Genomic DNA, 20580 nt, shown 5'->3' on the forward strand with positions numbered 1-20580 from the left:
GGCATTTTTATCAAGAGATTTTGAATTCTCAGTCAAACCTTTTGGAAAAGCTACTGGTCGTGGCAGGGGCACTTTGTAAACCTGTGAGTTGGTAAAGTTTCATACGCTGCATGATTCACGTTTGCTTTGCCATGTGTTGTAACAAATTGGTCAAGCTACAAGGGAAAACCCATAGATTTAGTCATCTGCCAGACAAGAGGGACAGAAAAGCGCAAGCCAAATGACCACACCATTTCCTTCAATAGCTAACTATGACTGCTGAAGCCACAATAACCAACTGCTCAGTCAAAGGAGGCACTGTCTGGGGTATCTAAGCATGAGAGAGACTGCTCATCATAAAACCTCACTGGTAAGCACCCAGGAATGTCTACACCATGTGCTGAAGCATGATGCAGATATCCTTGAGCTAACTGCGGACAGGTCATCTGCAGTGCAGAGCCACATGCACTTATCAGCCCTGGTCCAGAAGCCATACACTTGGGTTTGCACTGTTCTGCAACTCAGCTAATGATCCCTGCCTCTCAGATGTGGTTCCTCCATTGAGTAAGCTCAGGAATCTGTGTGCTAAATTCAGATTCAGACATGCTATTAATTGCTTGACAGTCTGTTTTAGGTCTTGTTTTGCAAATCACTGAACACCTCCAACTTTTACCAATACCACTGCAAACCTACAGCTCTGATCCTCTTCTGCGAGCATGCAGAATGCAGACCTGGACCTGTAAGTTGCTGTCCTCAAGTGCAAGAATTTTTTTTACTTCACCTTTATGAATCTTTCCAATACAATTAAAGAATTCCAGTTTCTAGTCTGTTTCTTCCAAAATGCGAGTCGTAAGTCACAACACAGTAAGCTCCTTTGAGCAGACACAAGACACTGAATTTTCTGTTCTTGTTATTAAACACAGAAGGTGGGCAGGTCAGGATTTTCCTCATCCTCCATAATTTTAGTTAGATTTTGACAAATATTCCTATTCCAAGTTGGGCAAACTGACAAACTTGACACTGCCCTTCTCCCTTTAAATGCATCTGGATCAGATCAATTCAAATCTTTAATCTTCCCATTTAGTAAAACCAAGGTAATATACTGAAATGAAGAAGAATTTTCAATGGACAAATGAAGCTTGTAACTTTCAAAATATCCCAGGGAGAGACCTATGCAAAGAGAAATGCCTTTTCTACTCAAAAATACCCCAAATGGATTTGGGTGATTTACTGAAAGCAATTCTGCTCTGTGAAGTCTTTCTTTTGATGTATGAATTGTATTTACTAATAAAAAAGTCAGCTTGGGAATTTCTGCACCTGCTCTAATTGACTTTGCTTTACCTTACCCAAGTGTGAATAAAATGTAGTGAGAAACAAGGAGGGGCAAAGATGACTGAGCAATACTTCACAGTGACAGTCCAGCCTTGCCATTCCAGTGTGGCTGGAACAAGAGATACGAGGACATTCATCACTCCCTGGGAGCTTTTCGCCACTGCAAATAAACACACAACCAGTGCCCACCCTGATGCTTCCCTGCAGGCTCACATTCTCAGAGACAATGTGGATTTTACCCTTCTCTCCTCTACCACATGCAAGGTGGAGACGCTCTAGAGATTTTCATGCGGAGCCTCCCATCTCCGAGCAAGTTTAATCCACAATGCTGCAAAAGACTCCATGGCCTTAAGCAAGGGAAAAACCCATAAAGATGACTTTTGTAAAAACACAACAAAACACAACAGCCGCCTTTCCCTCAAACCAAACTCTAATTATGGAAGCAGTGCTAGACACTATGAGGTTCAGAGAGGGGAAAAGGAGGAGAGACTGCAAGAGACATCTCTTCTTTCAACCCAAGTGACACCATCATTCAGATCCTCAAAAGAACTGGAAAAAATCAAAGCCAAAATTAAGGTAAATATAAAGCAGAGCCTTTTTATAAAAAAAACCAGTTTCTGTAGAAGCTCAGTTAGGGAGAATGTTTTTTTTCTCCCTCAGTTTGGTTTGCCTTTCATCTTCCAATTCCTCCTGACCCTTAATAAATAATTAACCAGCTGTTGAGGCAGGCTTTATGTGCTTATAGTCATACATCAAACTTAATAGGAAAATCAAAGTTTGCGTAAGTACAGAAGGCATTGAGAGAGATCACAGTGCAGCAGCGAGGCCTTTCAGTAACATAAGCGTTTCACATCATGAAAAGGTCTTACAAAATTATTTCAGCTGCATATTTAAATATCATTCTTGTCCAGAAGATTTACAATAGTGCTTGAAAATTTCTCATGCAAACATAATTTATTTAAAATCAGGTATTGGTAGTAATTAAAATTTATAGTATAACGTAACATTGAAAGCTTTGGTTTTCTATAGTGCCTTTCATCTGAGAATTTCAAAGCAGTTCACAGCACCAGCGTACATCAAATGGATTTCAAGTTGATGACATAGGAGGAGACCTCTTCATATGGAAACAGAGGCAAAGAGGTAACCACCTAATTGTAAAAACAACTGGCTGTTGCTGGATGCCCCACTCTGGGGTGCTACATCTGATCTGATTTTTAAGAGGATGATTTTTTGGAGTGTAGCATAAAGAAGTCCCTTCAAGATGACTGCAAAATTGGTCTTCCAAATTCATACTTCCCCCTGAATGCAGACCCACACAACCGGCATATTTGATCCCCAAACCAAACTCTGGGTTACTGACTCCCTTAATAAACAGGTATTGGGCCATATGTAGGTTGCCTGCCATAACAGTTACAAAATTAGAGAGATAACTGAGTAATTCTGGCCACATATTATGCAGAGCTACTTTCAGTCAGTGGAGAGGAGTGATGGCTGTTTGCAGACCTCCTGCTTAGATGCTGTGACTACAAAGATGTTCTATAAAAAGCCTGTTTCTATAAAGAGCCAAAGAGTGTGCCTGAATCTATCCTATGAGCTGGTCAGCATATAAATACAACCCATTAGGTCATGAGGCAATTTGTCACTTTCTTTAAAAACTAAATGAAATAAGTCATTCTCTGTGTAGCAGCATTAATGGAGCTTTGTTTCCTATAGATCTGACTCTGATGGTTCTACATTGCCATGCTGCAGTAGTTCCAGTTCCTCCTACACACCTCTGCTAGCACTTCCCACACTTTGGAGCATCTCCAGCTTTTGCCTCCTCTGAGCTTTCACAGCTGCTCCTGACATCCTCAAGCTACTGACATGATGGTATAGCTGGTTCACAGCCTGTGCCTGTGATAGACCTGTCAGCTTGCCCATGCTACACGGCCAGTTTGGAGGCCAAGCAGAACGGATAACTGTTGAGCTCACCAGCCTGCCTTCACTGAGACACTCTTCTGCATTTCTATCTTTACCCAGCCACCAGTTTTGCTTTTAGGAAGTAAGTACCTTTGAGATGTTTACCTTCCTGTCAAACAGGTCACAGACTGATTAGGAAACTGTCTGATGGCTGGGCAGGGCAATTGCACAAGGCTCAGCTCCTAAGGAAACTGGGTGAAGAAAACCAGCCAAGCTCTCTAAGGAGAAAGGACAGCTGCGGCTGCAACATTCTTGGTTCTTCTTGGGTTTATTCAAACAAAAAAAGGGGAAAACAACACCCTGCATTCTTTGGCACGCTTGAGATGGACAGTGATGGCTATGTGGTTTCTTGCTTACACAAAATCAATAAAAGAGAGGGTCAGAGTTTGGCTGGGGGTAGAGCCACACAGCACTGTACAGGCCAAGGGAGCTCGCTCTACTCATGTGCCAAGCTTGCCAGAGCACGTAAAGGCAACCGAGGCAGTGCCAAGCCTGAAGTAACCCACCCTGATGGGAGACAGCATATTTTTTCCGAGCTCAATGTTGCAGTAACCATGTCAGTTGGCTTGGAGCACAGGGAAAGCAAATCCGTGCCTTTGTGGAGAGTGGGTGCAACAGGCTTGCATCTGCCTGCAGAACCCAATGTAGAAATACATGCAGGGTTTCTGTTTCAGCAGCATGGGCTAGAATATGAGGGGGTCTGGAGAGCAGAAAGAAAGGCTGGAACTGAATGAAGAAAGCAGTTCTAAATGAGCGTTAGGGTAATGGAGTTCATTAGGACATTGCAGTCAGGAATGAATCTACAGCTTCTAGGGACCTGGGCCACTGGGTCTGACTACACCAGCATCTTTGTGGTCTTCTAGGATTCCGCACAAAAACATCTTACTCACAAGTCTTCAGCTTTCTAATGAGGTTCTGTTAAATAAATGTATTAAATTTTATTCAAACAAAACACAACAGGGCTTTTCTGAGATGGATACGGAATGCTAAGTATGAGTAGCAAGCTGTAAATACCTCCAAGATAACTGTGACACTGGGGTACTGCATAAATGTCACAGTGAGGTCCACAAATGCCTAATAGTTAAAAAAAAACATGCTGTCATTAATCCCCTATGAAAACACAGAATAAGATGTTTCAAGTTAGCATCCCTCAGATCTCCAAATGAATGTCTGTGAACAATTTTATCTATCTAGACCATCTGGTCTTCTATGCAGAGCCTGGGCCTCCCTTCAGATTTCTGGCCGTGGCTCCACATTTACAAACATGCAATGAACTAAAAATCCAAACGTAGATGATGTGAAATGGCATTGCTGGGGTGAGTCAGATAAAAGACCAGGCAAGTGATCTGGGGACAAAATGTCTGGTGCAGATGACCACACCATGAGTACCATGCTGTCTCCTGAAGAAGGGTGCAGTACATTATCTCACTGGATTACTCCTGGGGGCAGGACTTCTAGCCCACCCAGAAGACATGAAAGAGAGAGACTGGATTTCCACCTGACAGCAGATTGTGAACACTGTGTTTTGTGAACAACGGAGCTTTTGTTGTCAGTGTCAGATAAAGCAATAGGGAAGGAAAGTTCACGAGAAAACACTGAGAATTGCCTTATTCTAAGAAATTAAATTTCTTATGTGATATAATGATGACAGTCAAATTGTATCATCTGAAATTGGTAGCCATGTGAACAGTGAAATAGCACAGAGATAATACTCTTCAGGTTTGGTGAAAATAATACAGGAATCATCATAGAAACAAACATTTAGGTTAGTATTTTGCTTAGCTAGAGCTGAGCAGGGGAACACTATGGGAAATAGTAAGACAAAATGAACACCTGGGGGAAACCACAGTGTGTCACAGCATGATTAGGCAAATCATTTTGTTAGAATAGAGAATGAATGAGATGCATTAAAAAGACACCAGCAACCTTCTAGACCTCTTGAAAATCTACCATGAAGAATACAGGGAGAGGGACCAGGGACAGAGACAAAGATTTGAGATGATGCAAACCCTGGAACTAGATATTTTGTTCCCAGAATTTAGAAATACATTTCCTCCATCTATTATGTATCAGGATTTTTTTCCTTTCAGGGTTAATTTACCCATGCAGCCCTTTATTATTTACCTAGTTTTGGTGAAAAGGAGAACTACAATATTCAATGAAATTTTAGTCATGCAAATCATAGATGGAAACCTTTTTAACCCCAGTGAAAAGGTATCTCTGGGCGTCAGTGCTGCAGGGAACTGAAAGGCAGTCTAAAATCTGTCAAAGGACTGTTAGCAGGGAGGAAAGTGAGAAGCTACTGTGGTAAGCTATTGGGAGCCATCTATGAGTATGTAAATTATGGAGCTGTACTGAATATTACACCTCTAACTTCACATGAGGTTGTGATAGGAACATTTACTATTCCCCAATTCTCCCAGCACATTGAGCAAAACTTGAGGAGGATTCTTCAGTCAGTCACCCTATTTCAGTTGCCCAAAGCACCTCACCAAGACCCAGGATCTGTTCAAGAGCAAATTATTTCTAGGCTAAACCGTATTTGTTTCTCTGAAATAATACAAAGCGGCTGCCACCACATTTTGCCCACTTATTTGGAGACAGGCAAACCACCGTAAGTGGAAGGTAAGCAGTATTTTAGAAGGTGTTTCCAAACACCCAGGTAAAGAGTTACCCTAGATCAGATAGAACGTCTCATTACTGGCGTGGATTAAAAGCAGCTCTTGTGGCTATGAGCTTCAGGTATATCCTGCAGCGTGCACATAAAAATGTGTACCATCAAACTTCCTAGGACTAGAGAGGCATAACTGTATCCTTCCAGATATAGGGGGATTTAAAATCATTTTCAAGCTTTGAAAATGTGTGGTATCTTCTATTTTGTGTATTCAGCAAGCACATATGTTAACTGAAGGAAAAAGCCATATTCAATGGAAGCTTGCAAGAAAGGTGTTAAATCTCAGTTTCTTCATAAATGAGAAATATTTTCCAGTCATTATGTCTCTTTCTTAACTTGGCATACATACAACTACTCCGTGCTTTGATGTGCTCATTTTGGACTCAGAAGGCTGTTTGTACAAAGAGGAAGGCATGAAATAAATGAAATAAGCCATTAAAAAGGGCAGAACTGTAACTTTTAGGCTGGGGGGGGGGGGGAGAAGAGCAGTGTATTTCTCAATTGTGCCAATACAAGCAAAACATCTCATCTTCGCATTTTGTTACAAATACCTCAAACTCGTCACTCGCTTAAGGAAGAGAAAATGTAAAAGAAATTTTTTGAGGGATTTTTTTTGCTGTCCTTGTTTCTTAATATAGCCATGTCTGGCTAGGTCTGGCAGAATTACTATACAGAAGAACATGTCGAGGGTAGATCCCACATAAGCGATAAGCCCCACAGCACCAAAAGGCATTCAGCTCAAGAAATCTGCAAATCTAAACCAATTGTGCGTGTGTGGTTTTCGTGACTGACATTAAACTTCAAGCTTTGAAAAGGCTATGAATTAATTATCTGTGACCCTAGGACTCTCAAAACTGATTCATCCATCTATGTTAACTGATGCCTCATAACACATTTGGGAACAGGAAAATTATCTTTATTTCTTGCATGTTAGAGGGAGGACGCTCTTTTGGAATCATATCATCAAGCAAATCTGAGAAACAGAAGTTTTAGCACTGACTTTGATGAGAACAAAGTTGGAGAAAAGACTGAGAACTTCAGAAAGCCCCCTCCCTTATGACCAAATGATGACAAACAAGTTAGTTCAGTGTCCTTAGAGCAGTTGGCCTATAAAGCCTTTCTGGGAAGATCACACCATGAGTTTTAAAAAGCTTGGTCCAAATCCTGTCTTAGCTGGCTGCACAGACTTTTGAGTGCAGTACTCTAGGGTTACACATGAATAGCTGAGATCAGTCAACGTAGACAGCATAAAACCATTATAATGTCTAGGTATCTACAAGCCAATCATGAAACCTATCGGGCTAATTATAAACTCCTGGTCTCAGCCAGTTATTTCCATAACAGGTTCAAGAAGTATTTCAAAGCACTTACTGGATTGCTTATCTTTCCCTTGGGTTCTGCAATCTTGCCCTATTTACCTTATGTACAAACCTCTTCCTTCTTAGCATTTATTTCCGTCTGCAGGCCAAGGGACTTAATTTCTCTTCCCTGAAAGAAGAAAACCAAAAATGCCCAAAGGCCAAATAACATTCTGTATACAAGTAGCCTGTATAAGATACATGTAGTTGGAGAAATATTGTGCTAAGTGTCTAACTGCTAGTTATTTCTGAGTTAAATACTAACTGCTATAGAAAATCATATTAGGTGCCTTTCTGCTGTTCTATATGCTGAAGATACCTTTAAAACCCTACCTCTTCCATGCTGAAATCTCTCAATGAGGGGATCAAATAGAGCATATACTTTTTGCAGCTCTACTTATCACTTAAGAAAACTGCAGCTGAACTCTTTGCACCCACAGTATTTATAACAGATAAGTATCAGAGCCTATTGCAAACATTTCTGAGATAACATGGCAATGCCATTTCTGTTGGCAGAAACCTCTGTCCAGTTTGCTCACAGTGTGGGCAGAATGATCATGGGCTTGCAGCTGCCTAAGTGGTCCTGTGCCCTGAAATCAAAATGCATCTTCACAAACACAGCCTTCTAAATCAAAAGTTTATGCATCCTGTCTGTTAAGCTGAACAAAGGACAGACTGCATTTCTTCTGGAAAACTGGGAGGCCACTGCATAATGTCTAACGAACAGGATTGCCTAGGGAGATGGATCAAGTCATAGGAATTAAGCTGCTCTCTTCCTAACGCCAATAGAGGAACACTAGATGATCTTTAAGGTCCCTTCCAATGCTAACCGTTCTATGATTCTAAGACAATGCAAGGATCATTGTTAGCATAATGCTCTGCTCCTGGAAGTGATAATACAAAAAAACCCATTCAGAGACCATCCTAGTCCCAGCAACATCCCTTTTCTCCCACTGCAACCATAATAGAGGTGATGGTACAACCATTTAGTTGTTCTTGATCTCCTGCCCACCCTAAGCCAAAGAGAAGGAGGATCTGTTTACAACAATAGATAGGCATGTACTATTTCCATTTCAGACGAGGATCTCTCAGAGGAGCCGGTGAGATTGATTAGACAAAGGAAAACATCACAGGACCAAACCCATGTGGCAGTACTTCTTTTGACACAATGAAATCCTACAAGGGATCAAATACTGCCCAGGGCTTGCAGCCCATGCTTCACTGAACCACATCTGAAACTACCAAAGTGAAAACAACTCCCAAAGACAGACAGCTCTGGAGGCAGATAGAAAAATGAGGAGATAGCATAATGCATTCAGGACTTTTGATAAAGAAACAGGATCAGCCATTTGTCTGTACATATACTTGGTAAGGTGAAGTACCTGATCACACTGCTGGCCTTCCCACAGACAAGCAGGGACACTCTGTCAGAGCAGAAAAGGGAAACCTCTTTCATTGACCCCTTCTTTAAGGCTTGTAGTAGGTACAGAGCAGCAACAGGTCTCGTAGCGTACAGCTTCCAAGCACAATGCAGCTTGACGTACAGAAAGACCACAATTTCCATTCTTAAAAGGGAACCAAGGAGAGGAGGCCTGCATAAAGCAGAGCACGTCTCCCTGTCCTTTTCATATTCACACAGAAGTGACTTCACAAACATCAAGTCACAGGTAATGCAAGCAGGACATTCTAACAGTAGCACCTCATCATAACTCTTTTTGCAGAGCCTGCTGTTGTATTTACACTTACTCCCTCTCTTCTGCCTCCCAAGCTACTTCCCACTTCTTCCTAGCAGAAGCAATGATATTTATATAGTCTAAATTGGCAGTTTTTCCATTTCCATTTTTCTGCTGCTCTAAATAAATTGTTCAATTCTGCATAAAATGCTCTTACCATTCCAGGTGATTTTCAACAAAGGCAGACATGGGGCTGATCTGTACAGTGTAAGTGTCGTTGGCGGAATACTCAAACAGCCCATAATAGGGATTGAAGAGCTCCTGAGACAGAAGGAAGAAGAATTCTCGGGAGGGGCCGCTGTAGTCCAACCTGGAAAGGAAAAGGTAAAAAAGCTAAAATGAGGCTCATTCCCATTCGAGTGAATTTCCTGGGTTTTGCCAACACTGACTGCTGTCTAACGCCTACCCCTGCACAGTCACTGCATTTCTAACATGGTGTATCTCTCTTTTCAAAACTTGATTCTGAGCCCTGAACAGGTCACGATACTGAAACTTAACCAGCATCTAGATTGATGGGGGAGGAATCATAACACAGGCACATCCCACAGGTAGCATCTTTTCCTTTGCTCCAAAGGCTTGGCAAATTGAGGTACAAAGCTCAGCCTTCTCTTGGCTGGCTGGCTAGCAGAAGGCTTGCTTTTGCAGTGAGTGGGTCTGACCTGCCTATGAACACCTGGGTTCACAGACCACAGCCCAGACTGAAGCAGAAATTGCTCTTACTCTCCTACACTGAGATGTAACCACAGATAAAATCTAGCCCCAAGAATGCTTTCTTAGCTACAGGTACAACATAAAGGTCAGTGCTGCACAAGACCAAATCCCAACAGAACTCTCTCAAGAGAAAGTGGTGATTCCTCAGTTGTTCTATCCAAACTCTTCTACTTTTCTGTCACTTTCAAATACACGTGGTACACCTTAAGCTCTGCTTTGCTGTTGCATGACTTTGTTCTGTAGGGTCACCTTTTCTCCTTGCTTTTTTAAAATCAAGCTGTTTCAAATTATCTCAACTTGAAAAAGAACCCCAGAAAACCCAACACCAAAACAGCTTCATGAATACATTAAACCCAACTGTGATGGATTAATTAAAAACAGATCATCCTCTAATAATGGTAGGTAGGACTTTCATTCCAAAATTAACATACATGTAGCAATATGAACAAATGATCTGTAGCCATATATCACATGTGCCAAAAGATTTTCTGAGGTGGACACTATTCCTTCTACTCAACAAATGTAAAGGAAGTGGAAAACTCTGCAGCTGGATCAGATGTTCTGTATTACATTTGAAGTTATGGAAGCATAAGCACAAGGGGTTGAATGACTCGTGAAACTACAGAGATGATAAAGGGCATGCTGGCCCATCCTCCTGTTACACCTCTGGAGGTTCAGTACTTTTCTCTTCGAGAAAAACAAAATCCTACCCATGGGGTTGTTTAAAAAAAGAAACTTTATATGCAAAGCTACTGAATTATGATTTCATGCCTTTGTTATATGGAACACTGGAAATATGCTCAATGATCTTTCCATTTTAAAAGCATGTGGATTAAGCCTCAATTGCAATGTAGCTCTTGAGATGAGCCAGGGTGGCTTTGAAAGGTTCTGTTTAGACTGGAAACAAAAGTTCAGAGGCTGGCTTTAATCATCCAGGAGTGGCTCATGGATTTGTTAGGTTGGTAGAAAGTTTCCTGAGAGAAGGCCTTCTCAAGAGGCTTCTGTTACTTTCGGCTTCCAAAATGGGTGAATTCAACTGTAAGAACTAAACAGCATTCACACCTCTTGTTTCAGCCAGAAACAAGAAATCCACATATGGATAACAAATGATTACTAGATGGCATGCAAAGCAAAAAGTTTTGAAGGAAAACCAGATCCATTTGGAAGAGTTAGAGTAACAAAGGGGATAAAGGTCTGCTCTCAGTAGTTCAGTTTTACCTTCCAGGCAGTCAAAATACCGATGCCAACAAGATGACAGTAGATTTAACCACTTAATTGTCACTTTGAGACATCTAGATGGAAGGTGCTATAAGAAAATGAAGCATTATTGCTATTGTTATTGTTAACAAATGCTTGAGCTTAAGATGAATCACTTGGAGGTAAAACAAAACCAAAGAAACATTACATAACAAGAGAGGCTCAGCATTAGTCAACTGTATGTTTTGCAACATTAACAGCTAGTTCAAAACTGATAGCGTTTTGTAGTTCCCTACCCTTCCTCGCCAACAAACGTGACGTAGAGTTTGTTCCGCTGGAGCTCCTTGCGGGAATATGCCATTACCTGGTTGAAGGTGCCCTCCAGCAAGTGGTCACGCCGTATAATTAACCTGCAAAGGGAGGCAGAAATGGAGATCTAATGACTGAGTCTTGTGTGAGCCTGTGAGGCTGAAGGTAAGCAAGAGCTGGTAAAGACAGACATTCATTGTCAGAGAACTTAATAAAGTTGCACATGTTACTTGGCCATTATGGGTTTTCAGTGAGTTGTTTCTTTAGGCTTTTCTATGTGCCTCAAAGGTGAGTTTCTTCACAATGCTGTGATTAGTTTCCAAGAGTTGCTCTACTGCTAAAGCTCTCTGTAACACTCTCTTTGTATGGTAGAGGAGATGTGAGTTTTCTGTGTATATGAGGCTTCTTGGCATTGGATCCAAACTCTTTCTGGATTTAATCCAGTGAAGATCCATGGAAGCACTGCTTCTGTATCAGGGTAAGCAAAGGGAGTATCAGCCTCTGTTTACAACACACCTCTCACTCCCCTGCCAACCTCTAAAGCAACTTCATGAATAGTACATTTAAACATCTGTGCAAGAAATCCTTCTTGTTCATATGTCCATGGACACTTTAAGACAGATCTTCCAAAATGTATTTTATGTCTGCCTCAGACCCACTCAGCAGGACACTAAAAGGGATAAGCAACGGCTTGGACTCCCCAGCTCTGTAACAGTATTCTGATGATGACGTTTGCCTGGAACAAGTTGCCTGGCTTCATACGGGTATTTTTTTCCTACAACAGATGTGATTTGGTAGGGAGCCAACCTGATGCATAAATTCACCAGATGCCAAGGAAATACCTTTGAAACGTACAGTCCTTTGGCCAAGTTGGGTAACTAGATTGAGCACAAGTAGGTACAGACTCAAAAGTCAAATAACAAGATGTCTGGAAAGCAAACTCCACAACCAAGTGACAAAGATCCCAAAATGCATGACGAGAGGTGAAAATCTCTCTAGTTCAAACCCAGGAGGGCTACCAGCACAAAGAACTGCTGACAGTTAAACCTGCATGTACAGGCTAACTTCTGTAGGGCCATACTCTGTCTCTGAGTTATGCTGATACGTAGATCCAAAGGATTTGGAGTCACTTCATCAGTACAAATGACACAGCTGTTAATCCCTGGTGGGTGTTTGCCTGAACGGATGATTTTCCTACTAGCAAGTAACATGTAGGAATACCAACATCCCTGTTAAACAGGTAGGTAATGGGAGTCCAAAAGAATACGAATCTGTAAGAAATAAAACTTCGACTCAACAGCCACTTGAAGGTCACTCTTTTGCAGGATATACTAAGATTTTACCTTGCCCTGATGATGGTTCATGTACAAAATTCATTCTCTGGTGTGTTTCCCACTTCCTATCAGTGTCTTCATTCATGGATAATGATAAAAGACAAAGCTACACCATGTCAGACTATTTGAGTGACTTGCCATAATACTCACTTAATTTTACCTGGACCTTGCCCATACCCTTTGGCTTCAAGTTTTCGATAGAAATTGCGCAGCTTGGCTTCAAAGTCCCTCCTATATGGAGAAGGTGCTCTTGCACTTGCACGCTGCAGACCTGGGAGGAAAATGATGCAGTGATTGCAATGATTTCCAAGGGCTGCATCTTTTTCACTAGAAGAATTGTTAACCTCGGCTTGTGTGTGCCTTTGTGCTGCCAGCCTTTAACTGTGACTGATCTGGACAGGAATTCAAGGATCAGAAAGGCCAGAGGAAGACTGGCATGCATGACTCCCTCTCACGGGCATTGGTATTTAGCTTTTCTTTACCTATTGCACTTTTAAGAGATCTCTCTCCTCTACACTGTATGGGAGATCTCCTTACTTGGCAGGATTAAACCTCTGGAGCTCAAAGCAACACTTGTCACTGGAGCCTAGCACCCTAGCCAAGCTGGGAATCAGGTTTCCTTGTGTTAATCTGATTGTATATGAAACACTTCCAGCTATCAACACAAACCCTCTTTGTGGCATCAAAAAGGATTTCTGTCAGCAAGAAATGCTACATTTCCCTATTGTGATTCACACATACAGCAGATTTCCAGCAATTTGGAACCTGCTTCGTTTTGAAGTCTGCATTCTCAAAGGAGCTGATTAGTCCTTTTGTATAAGCAAGTGTCATGCCATAAAGAGTCAAAGAATGGATCCATGAAATCCCATTTCCCTATCTCATTACAGGAGACAATAAAAACAAGGCCTTTAATGAGAAATCTGGCAGAAAATTCTCCATAGGAAGGCCACAAAAAACCCCACCCATCACATTTACTGGGAGCACAAAGTATCGTGGCTGCCAGGAGGGAAGCACATTACTAATTTTCTCTGCTGGTAAAACAGAAAGGCGTATTTACATGCAGTGCAAAGAGAATCCCTTGTGACACTTCTTCTGTTAAGGCTTTTTTTTTCCCTCGGGACATAAGAGAATGGGTGTTCTCATGTGCTATGTAGCCAGTGGCAGAAATAAGCAAGCAGTGTGTTGCCAGAAACTAATATCTGCCCTTCTTGTGTTTTCACAAGAACACGTAAAAGACCAGTGCGGTGGTTTCAATATTGTCTAGGTCATGTTCTCACTAAATACTTTGAATTTTGTCTGCAGGAGACTGTTTCTGACCTGCCCCAATGTAGATGAGGGGAATTGTATTAACAATGGTGTTAAAACCCAACAATGAAAAGAGGATGTTCTGATGAAACACTGTCCTCCTACAGACAAGGGTTCAGGACTTAACCTTCACATTGAAAAACCTTCCAATTTTCCACAGCCACCTCTGAGAGCTGAATGTCTCTTGTCCATTAATTTTGTTTGAAACCAGGTAATTTAAATGAATGTTTAAAAAGCTCAGCCAAAACTGGATTTCTTCAGATCACATTTCTGTCGATTCCATCCAAATGGCCACTGGACACAGCCATGCAGTGAGACTGCGCTGGGAGTTGTATATCTTGGCATAAAGGAGACATTAGCTCCTCAGATTTCTATAGCATAAACAATAACTACAGAGACATACCACAGCTGGAAATAACCTTCTCAGACAGCATGTCTTTCTGGAAAATACGCTTCCCGTCAAACCTAAGTTAATGGGCTCAACACAGGAGGTCACACTACATGATCAAGATGATCACCTCAGGTCTTAAAATAGATGTGACTTGGGAAGAACAGAAGTCTTTGGAACACCAAAGGGAGGAGACTGAACTTTACCAGGGTACTGGAAGTATTATAATACACCTTCGATTTGGAAGCTGCTCTTCGCTGCTGTCACAGAATATGAATGTGCTTCCCTGTCAGTGAATTCTGTTTGGAGTGTACCATTCTTTTATCCTTATCTTTTCCAACTACACAAAAAGCAGGAAAATACCTTCTTTCACATGGACAATCTCTGAGCTCTGTGTTTCAGCTACTGTTAACATATCAACAGATACATAACAGCAATGGTGACTGATTCAGTAACACAGCAGCTGGGCTCAGATTTGGAGTGGGCACTGGAATTAGCAGGCTGTCAGCTGCCCCCGTGTATTTATCAGGAGAAATACCACAAATGCAAGATCTTGTATAATTTTTCACATCCCCTTACCTGGAGAATTTTGGGGTGATGAACAGGGTGAGCAGCGAGGAGAGAAACTGTAACCAGGGTGGAAGGCAGCCTGCAGTGGTATGTAGGACATAATGTCCTCTTCAAAAAGGCTGCATGGAAAAAGCAACAGGGAGAGAGTTGGTTCATATTCATCCCATGAAGTCTGAGTGCATCTCTGACCTTGTGGATTCATAAAATCCACAGGTTTCCCAAATCAGGTGTGGTACCAGTAATGAAGAACAAAATGAATTTATCTATGTTTCATGCTAACACAGTGGCTTAATCTACATCTGAGGCTATATAGTAAACAGGGACAACTTCAACATATTAGCAGTGAGAAGCAAAGATACACACATGTGTCTCTCAGGTTGTTTTTCCTGGGTCATACATTTTCATACAGCTCAGCTCTTTGACCAGCTGGATCAAGCTGATGGGCATCAGTTGTAAACTTCTTTCATTAGGCAGTGCTATAGAGCATACCAAAAATACCTGGATAATGCAATGTTTTCCATGTAAGACCAAGACAATAAAATAATTCCTTATCTGTGCTGAACAAAAGTAGCTAGGACTTAAAGATCAAGCTCCCTGGCTCCAATAAAAATTGAAGCCTTATCTACATTACCCAAACAGAGCTCACTGCACTGTGCATCAAGGTTTCATTAGCATGCCCTGTGTGCGCAGGCAACGCTGCTGTAGTAAAACTAGTGATTCCACAAGCAGTTACATTATGTACTTGTACTAAGACAAGGGTTTTTCCTCTTTTTTAAAAATCAAACAAACAAGCAAGAGTTTTTCCATAAAAAGAAAACATTCTGATCCGATTCTTTTTTCTCTGCTACTTGATGGTAACAGCTATATTGATTCAGCTGGCTGGGGATGGAGCTTACTGCACTGAAGGAGGCTGCCTTCCAGAAGTAAGAGTTGACAGACTGGGTGGATTATTTTGGGTGACTATCAGTAACAATAAATACTGCTGTAGTTACAAATGACCTGTAAGATTTAACAAAGTCTTTTCAATTATGAGAAAGAGCCAACCAGCTTCTCTGGTACCATAAGTAATGACATTATGCTTTTGAACAAATCGCTTACCTCAGCAGAATTACTAAATCTGCATCACAGGACAACTTTTCAAGCCCATGTGTACCCTCTGTCCGAATGTAATGGATCTTCTCCCTGAAACAAAAATAATAGTACTGAGAAGAAAGAAAAGACAAAGAAGAGATCATGCCAGTATCAAGGCATGAACTAAGCATAGACTTATTCCTCGGTATTTTGCCAGTTCCTGTTTCTCTCTTTACAAAAATGGCAAGCATCTTAACTGCCTGATTCATTTTCTAATCTCATGAAGAAACTGCAGAAAAGTAATCTATTTCTATCACTCAGATTTTATACCATATTTTAGAAAACAGAATGATTCTTAGTCCTCCAAGCTCAGGGGTAGTGCCGTAGCTACGGTCACTGACAGACAGGGGTTTTTGTTTAAGGCTACAACTAGTACACCACCTTTGATCAACAGAATTTGACACAATACCACTTCCTTTACCTCTGACAGGCCTATCTGGAAAATAACACTAACATATATTGATAGTAATTGATCACACAGAATTTATACAGTACATGTGTAAAATCATACATTTTGTTGTTTAAATGACTGCTAAGAAGGAGTGGGAAACACAGGATAGGATCCTATCAGCAGATCAGGACCCTGGAAGATAGAGATCTACATTCCATTCTGTCAGTGTGTTTCTTAAGCACTGCCATGTCCAAGAGTATTTATTCTAGTATCAAGTAAAAGGGCTCTATCTCAAGTCAAGGATGTGCTAAAGCACCTTGCTGGGTAGGACTGCAATGTATTGCAGAATCAAGCTCTGTATAAGACAGACATTTGTCTCCTAGGAGTTTGCTTAATAGCTGCTGTATAAGCATTAGGTAGTGGCTTGGGATTGCTCCTGACCTAAGGCATAATCAAAGCAATGACCTGGAGGCAAATGGCTCAATATCCTGTTACAAATCTCATTATGTACTGGGTAAGCTGTCTAGTCCCTATCACTAGTCAATTTTGTTCTCTGCTCAAAAGGAGATAAAAGCATCATCTGTTCTCTGAGAAATGAGAATTCAAATTACAGCTGAGGAAAAAAAAGTAGTGTGGAATAATTTGATGGCGAAGATAAAAAATTCTCAGTTACGGAAACATACATCTTGAATACTGGGAGCATTTTTCATTCTGTCTCCCTCATATTATTTGAATGTATTAAATCCTCCAGGAAGGAAGTCTAATCCTTACACCCAAAGAACTCTTTGTCTGGCCCTTACAGGTAAACAGTGAGCCAGTAGAGCTATCAGCAGAAACTGCACTGCAGGAACTCTAAGGTCCTTCCTTTGCTCTCCCTTCCCTACTTTACCAGTCCTGCAGCCACACTTTCTACTGCAGAGCACAAACTAAATTCTTGGTCAGACTGGCATTGCTGAGACCAACTAATGCCAGCTTAGGTCCTTGGCCAAAACAATTAATTTAACTTTGGAATTAGAATGAGTTTAAATTATACTGACTTCTGGTTCTGTTTTCACTTTTCTTTTAAACCTAAGGAAAGGAATAGGCATAAGAAAAAGAAAAATACAATTTGATTACTTTGGAAAGGACCTCCATTAAGTCCATTAAGTGAGAAAGATTAAAGACAGGAGTAGAACTATCTCATAATGTTCCTATTTATGAAATCTAGTGTGACAATGTCCATGGCCTGGGTGTAAATCCGACCATGAGGTAAAATCCTGGTTCTGATGAAGTTACTGGAGTTTTGCTGCTGATTTCCATTCAAACACAATTTCAACCTATCTTCTGAAAACTGAAGTGACAATTGGAGGTGAAGACAGTTGCTGCTATTCTGTAACACTTAGAATGGAAATAAGATATGTCACTGTTTGCCCATAGCTATTTTGATTCTTCTTACTTCTTGGGTGTCTGTGGAAAATAACTGTATTCACTACACAGATTCTGGTGGTCAACACCTACTTGTTATTGGTGACAGTTCCATATGAGGCCCAGCTTCATCTTCTGTACTACAGTTACTACAGTTTGGTTTTCCCCACTACCAGAAGTCCTTCCTGGAACTTCGTTTCAACAGTCTGGAAAAGAGCAGTACCTGAGCGCATGGTTTCTGGCCAAGCTGGGCTGACGCTCCTGCAGCATCTCAAAAATGTTGGGTTGGCGTAGGAATGCAACAATCTTGTCATTGTAAGCTGGAAAAGGGGGGGAAAAAATACAGAGGCTTTATTTACTGGGGGGTAACCAGTTAAATAAAGCCAGGCCCCACAGAGGGCCTGGTCACATCACCATGACTGTGCAGGGGCACATTGCCCAGCTGGTGAGGCACAGGGCAACATGAAGCAGTGCATGTGGTTGATGAGATGTTCTAAAAAGCATCTTTGTGAGCACTGCTTTGAAAATTAAAAAGAAACTTGGCTTACCCAGAGGTAATGTCTCGTGATGGTGCTGGTTTCGAATAGCTGTTACGAGACTATTGCCTGGTCTGGCCAACAGAGTAACTCCTCTGTTTCGAGAGACTTCAGAGGCCTATAGCATCAAAGGAAAGGGAAAGAATGATCAGAACTGACTGTTGGTAGCTATCAGTCAACAAAAATGTTTTTCATCTTTACACCTTTGACCTTCACAATGGTCTGTGATGCTGAGTGACTGAAGGACAGAAAGACTGTACAAAAACTACAGCTTTATACTTCAACTTAAAACAGTCAGGTAATTCTGTGCTCCCAAATGGAGGGACACCATTATCTGCAGCTATCACATCCCTTTGATGCTGCAGTGAAGACACCAGAATGCAGAATCAAATGCCAGTTCACAAAGGTATTGCAGTGATAAGAGTCCTCTGGTGCAACAAAAGTCTCTATAATACCATACAGTCTCTTGTTCTAGCACAACTGCATTTACTTCAAGGTTTTTACAACAATGTCAATTTGAAAAAAAAACCCATAACAATGCAACATGTTGAAGGGGAATTTAATATTGGAAATAACATAAGGAAGGTATATCTATGTAGATCACAGGACAGAAAAGAGCTATATTGTCGCAAAAAGGGGTTGCCTAACTTGCATAACCAGAAAGAGAAGCTGAATTGTATACACTGAAAAAGGAACATAATCTGAAGAGCTGATAGAAAGAGTGGTAAGAAGGAAATTTATCTCTACTACTTAAGTAAGGCACTTAAAGAATGCCACTAAAAACAGCATCCACTGAATGGAATCATGTCAGGAAGACAAATACATTAAAAGGTGGGAAAACACTTAGGTATGAGGATATAAAAAGCCATACAATGAGGTCTGTCAATCTGTCTTCAGTAAGTCATTACTTGCTGGGTAACTCTGTGGGGGTTTGTGCAAGATGAGAGGAATCCACCTCTCTTTCATGTGTGTTCCTCCAAAATACAGCCACGGGGAAGCCAACAGAAGAGCAGTGCTACAAAATCAGTGTGAGGACACCCTGTATCAGGACAAGGTGTGTTAGGAATTCCAATTGCCATTCTATTGGGCTAATAGCTGCTCCTTTCTCCACTGCACAAATTGTAGTACTTGGCAACTGCTTCAGGAAGAAATTGCCCCTACTCCAATGTTTTAAATGCTTAGCTCTGCATCCAAGCAAACAGTGCCAACCCATTTTCAGTAGTACGGCCAAATGCCAGGTCTTCCAACTGGATACAAATGAAAGCCGAGAAGACTGGCAAGTTGCCTTTGGAGCACATAAAGCATAAGATATTTATATGTAACAAGATACCAGTCAATGCACTTGATATATGTCAATCCACAGGTTAAAAATTTTAAAATCTTAATGATTCTAATTAAACATACAGTAACTGAAGACACAAAACTGATGAGAAAGGGCATGGTGAATGTTTTACTCCATCATTCAGTTATGATTTTACTTGCACCCGTTTTATATCGGTGTGCTTCTGCTGACTGCAACACAGTTATCCCAGTGTCAGAGAGAACAGGCCACAGTATTTAATGGACTGATGTGCTAACCTTGGTCCAACCCTTCTCACCTTTAAACACAGGAAGAACTTTCAAGCAGGCCATACACAATTCACTAAGTCCCTCCGTGCTGTGCTATATCTTCTTCCTTTGTCTCCTTCACACACCCCCATGGGCCAACTGACACAGTTTTAAGAAGCTTTTACCCTCTGGCCCAGGCATCTTTCTGAAAGGAAAAGTGTCTACAGCCCTTCACTGAACAGGAGCCTTCACTCCCCGCTTCCCTTCTCCCCAGTTCTGGTTTAATAGCTAAAGTCATCTAGATTATAGGAATCTAGTTCTGTATGCACCTCACCATAATAAATTGCACGTGCTGTGGTGCTGTCCTTCTCTTCATCACCAGCATCATGCTCTTTACACACTTACACCTCTAAACAATTTTTCTCTGGCAACACAAGAGGAAAATTCCCAGCTGTCCAATTAACTTCCATTTTGCTAACACTCCTCTTTCCAATCTTTAGCTAATACAGTACAATTAATTGATAGCTGCAATTCAATGTTTAATCACAAGCATGTTGTCTACTTTTTAATAGTATCATTTCATTTAGATAAGCATGTTATTGTCTAATTAAAAAAAGAAGAGTGACCCCTGTTAGCGATTTAGTGACCTGGTTCATCTAGAGCAGGGGAATCTGACAAGTTTATGGCAGGCTTAACAGCTTTGCAATTGATATTGGGATGT

General features: G+C 41.2%; 1 protein-coding gene across 10 annotated transcripts in view; it reads right to left on the reverse strand.

The window, feature by feature from the left end:
- The window catches only part of HECW1 (HECT, C2 and WW domain containing E3 ubiquitin protein ligase 1), a 246136-nt gene that overhangs the window by 24809 nt on the left and 200747 nt on the right, over positions 1 to 20580 (reverse strand). For 9 of the 10 annotated variants that reach the window (XM_057431266.1, XM_057431262.1, XM_057431264.1 and 6 more), the window contains 7 exons: positions 18324 to 18429; positions 17999 to 18095; positions 15948 to 16031; positions 14859 to 14968; positions 12737 to 12857; positions 11240 to 11353; positions 9193 to 9345 (listed from right to left, as the gene is read on the reverse strand). In XM_057431266.1, coding sequence (XP_057287249.1) covers positions 9193 to 9345; positions 11240 to 11353; positions 12737 to 12857; positions 14859 to 14968; positions 15948 to 16031; positions 17999 to 18095; positions 18324 to 18429 — 785 coding nt within the window. The remainder of the gene's footprint in view (positions 1 to 9192; positions 9346 to 11239; positions 11354 to 12736; positions 12858 to 14858; positions 14969 to 15947; positions 16032 to 17998; positions 18096 to 18323; positions 18430 to 20580) is intronic. The other variant, XR_008975135.1, reaches the window with a different exon arrangement.

The sequence above is a fragment of the Pezoporus wallicus genome, unplaced genomic scaffold, assembly GCF_028554395.1.
Source record: "Pezoporus wallicus isolate ANWC-B61680 ecotype Strahan unplaced genomic scaffold, APGP_CSIRO_Pwel_v1 scaffold_11491, whole genome shotgun sequence".
Lineage (NCBI taxonomy): Eukaryota > Metazoa > Chordata > Aves > Psittaciformes > Psittacidae > Pezoporus > Pezoporus wallicus.